This window comes from Helianthus annuus, chromosome 7 (genome assembly GCF_002127325.2).
Source record: "Helianthus annuus cultivar XRQ/B chromosome 7, HanXRQr2.0-SUNRISE, whole genome shotgun sequence".
NCBI lineage: Eukaryota > Viridiplantae > Streptophyta > Magnoliopsida > Asterales > Asteraceae > Helianthus > Helianthus annuus.
Window position 1 is genome coordinate 140,048,569 of NC_035439.2, and position 2,237 is coordinate 140,050,805.

The window sequence follows — 2,237 nt, forward strand, 5'->3', positions numbered from 1 at the left end:
AAAAACCGAACCGAATAACTCAAAAAAAATCAAATTTTTAAATATAAATTTATTTATAAATTATTAATTTTATTTCTAAATGTTAAGCGTACATAATATGGACATTAACATGTTTATTTATCCTTAAAATGATTTATTATCAATTGCCGGACATTAACATGTTTATTTATACTTAAAATGATTTATCAATTGCCTATAAAAAATAAAAAAATTCAACATAAAAGTTGAATAATTTCTAAAGTATTACAAAAGAAAATAACTTAACAAAATCTTTGAGAAAAAATAAAATTGATTAGAATGTTAGTTTTACGTGAACAATATTAATTAAAAAGCTTAACTATATTAACTAAAACGTAAACATCAAAGATAGATTCTTAAATCCTAGATTATAATTTTTATTTTTGAGTTTTATGTAATTTTGTTTCAAAAACCGAAAAATCAAACTAAACCGTTGTTTAAACTGAAACCAAACAGTTTTCAAAAATCGAAAACCGAACCTTGCACACACTTATCACTTGATAGATGCATATACATTTTTGAGAGAAGTTCTTACATTCATGTCTAGTCAAATAAGAACATTTTAAGATTATTAGTGTAAAATAAAAATATAAGTAACAAAATTAAATTGTGTTGCTTTTTATTGGGCAAGTCTTATGTTTATACCTTAGTGGACAAGTCATTTTAAGTTGTTTGAACTTTTCCAGAAACATTTGAACATTCTCGGAAGCCAAAACGTCTCACTCGTGGCTCACCACACACGACTCACTCACTGAGTCATGCTTACGTTGTCAATGACGCGTCCCCATATTTTCATTTTCACCCTCTTATTCTCCACTTTTTTACACTTTAACCCCCTTGATTTGTATTCTTTTGATCTTTTCCCACCCACTTGTCTCCAAAGTCCAAACTTCAACTCCATAGTGCCGTACCCCGGAAGCATCTGATAGGTCACTTTCTTCATTCACACACTTTGGTCAAACTTACATAAGTCAAAACATTTGTCACCTATAAATACCAACTCCTCAATCAACTCTATACTCCATTCAAATATTCATTATTTCATTTTCATTCTAAGTTTCATTTGCACAAAATATTATTTTCTAGTTCCAATTATTTGAGGATTTGTGATAATATATTCATATCATATATATATAGTAAAGATGGTGTGTTTACCGATGAAGCGATCACGAGAAGACGAATTCGACATGACCTTATCTAGCACGGCGAATTACTTGATGCTTCTTTCAAGGGGCACGGCAAGCCCTGAATCTTATGCGGTTGATTCAGTTAGCCGAGTTTTCGAGTGCAAGACATGTAACCGTCAGTTCACGTCTTTCCAAGCACTTGGAGGTCATAGGGCTAGTCATAAAAAGACAAGGCTTGTGACTGGTGACGTGGAAGGTCATCATGACGAAATGTTACAATCTAAGCCCAAGTTACACAAGTGCTCGATTTGTGGGCTCGAGTTTGCCATAGGACAAGCGTTGGGTGGGCATATGAGGCGGCATAGGGCGGTTATGGCGGCTGAGGACCACTCTCCACTTGTGATTGATTTGTCGTCTCCTGTGGTGAAGAAAGTGAATAGTAGACGGATTTTCAGTTTGGATTTGAACTTGACACCGTTAGAGAATGATTTCGGGTTTAGAGTTGATGATGAGAAGGTTACTCCAATCACGCTTGACTTTTTCTTATGATTGGAGTTTGATGCATTTTTGTTGAGATATTATTTTATTTGTTCATTTGGGATTATAGAGTGTAACTTCTATTTGTTGATGATTAGAGTTTATGATTGTAACTATTAGTATAAATTTTTTATACAAGAGGTATGTCACTTCTATTTGTTATATTTTTTTTATTGCGCAAGTCTTATAAAACACAAAGATGGTTGAACTTACTTGCGTATGATGGAAGTATCCGGATTTTATTTAAATGTTGCATGTGTGGAAAATAGATGTGTTTTCTTGTTCATGTCGTATGCACCTTTGTGTGTATATTAAAATTGTCACAGTGTTCCCGAGTCTCATTTAACAGTGGGAGAGGAAAGAAAATGAATTAAGAGAGAAAAAAAAGGAAAAGATGTATTTTTTTTCGTGTTTCCGAGTTTAATGAAAAGTAAAGAAAAAGTGAAGAAATCAAACATTTTATGTGTTCCCAAGTTAGGAGGAAAAGAAAAAATGAATAATTTTACCATTATACCCTTTAAACATAGAACATTTTAATTAGATATGAGGGTAATT

At 32.2% G+C, this 2,237-nt stretch overlaps 1 protein-coding gene across 1 annotated transcript; it reads left to right on the forward strand.

The window, feature by feature from the left end:
- The first annotated feature begins 1,041 nt into the window (after positions 1-1,041).
- Positions 1,042-1,844, forward strand: LOC110868832 (zinc finger protein ZAT11). The gene has a single exon (XM_022118097.2). The coding sequence runs from the start codon at positions 1,161-1,163 to the stop codon at positions 1,692-1,694; it is 534 nt and encodes a 177-aa protein (XP_021973789.1). The 5' UTR covers positions 1,042-1,160; the 3' UTR covers positions 1,695-1,844.
- The last annotated feature ends 393 nt before the right edge of the window (positions 1,845-2,237 follow it).

Bases quoted from the DNA above. Each gene is read 5' to 3' on its own strand.
- LOC110868832 (XM_022118097.2), top strand. From the start codon at position 1,161: ATGGTGTGTTTACCGATGAAGCGATCACGAGAAGACGAATTCGACATG.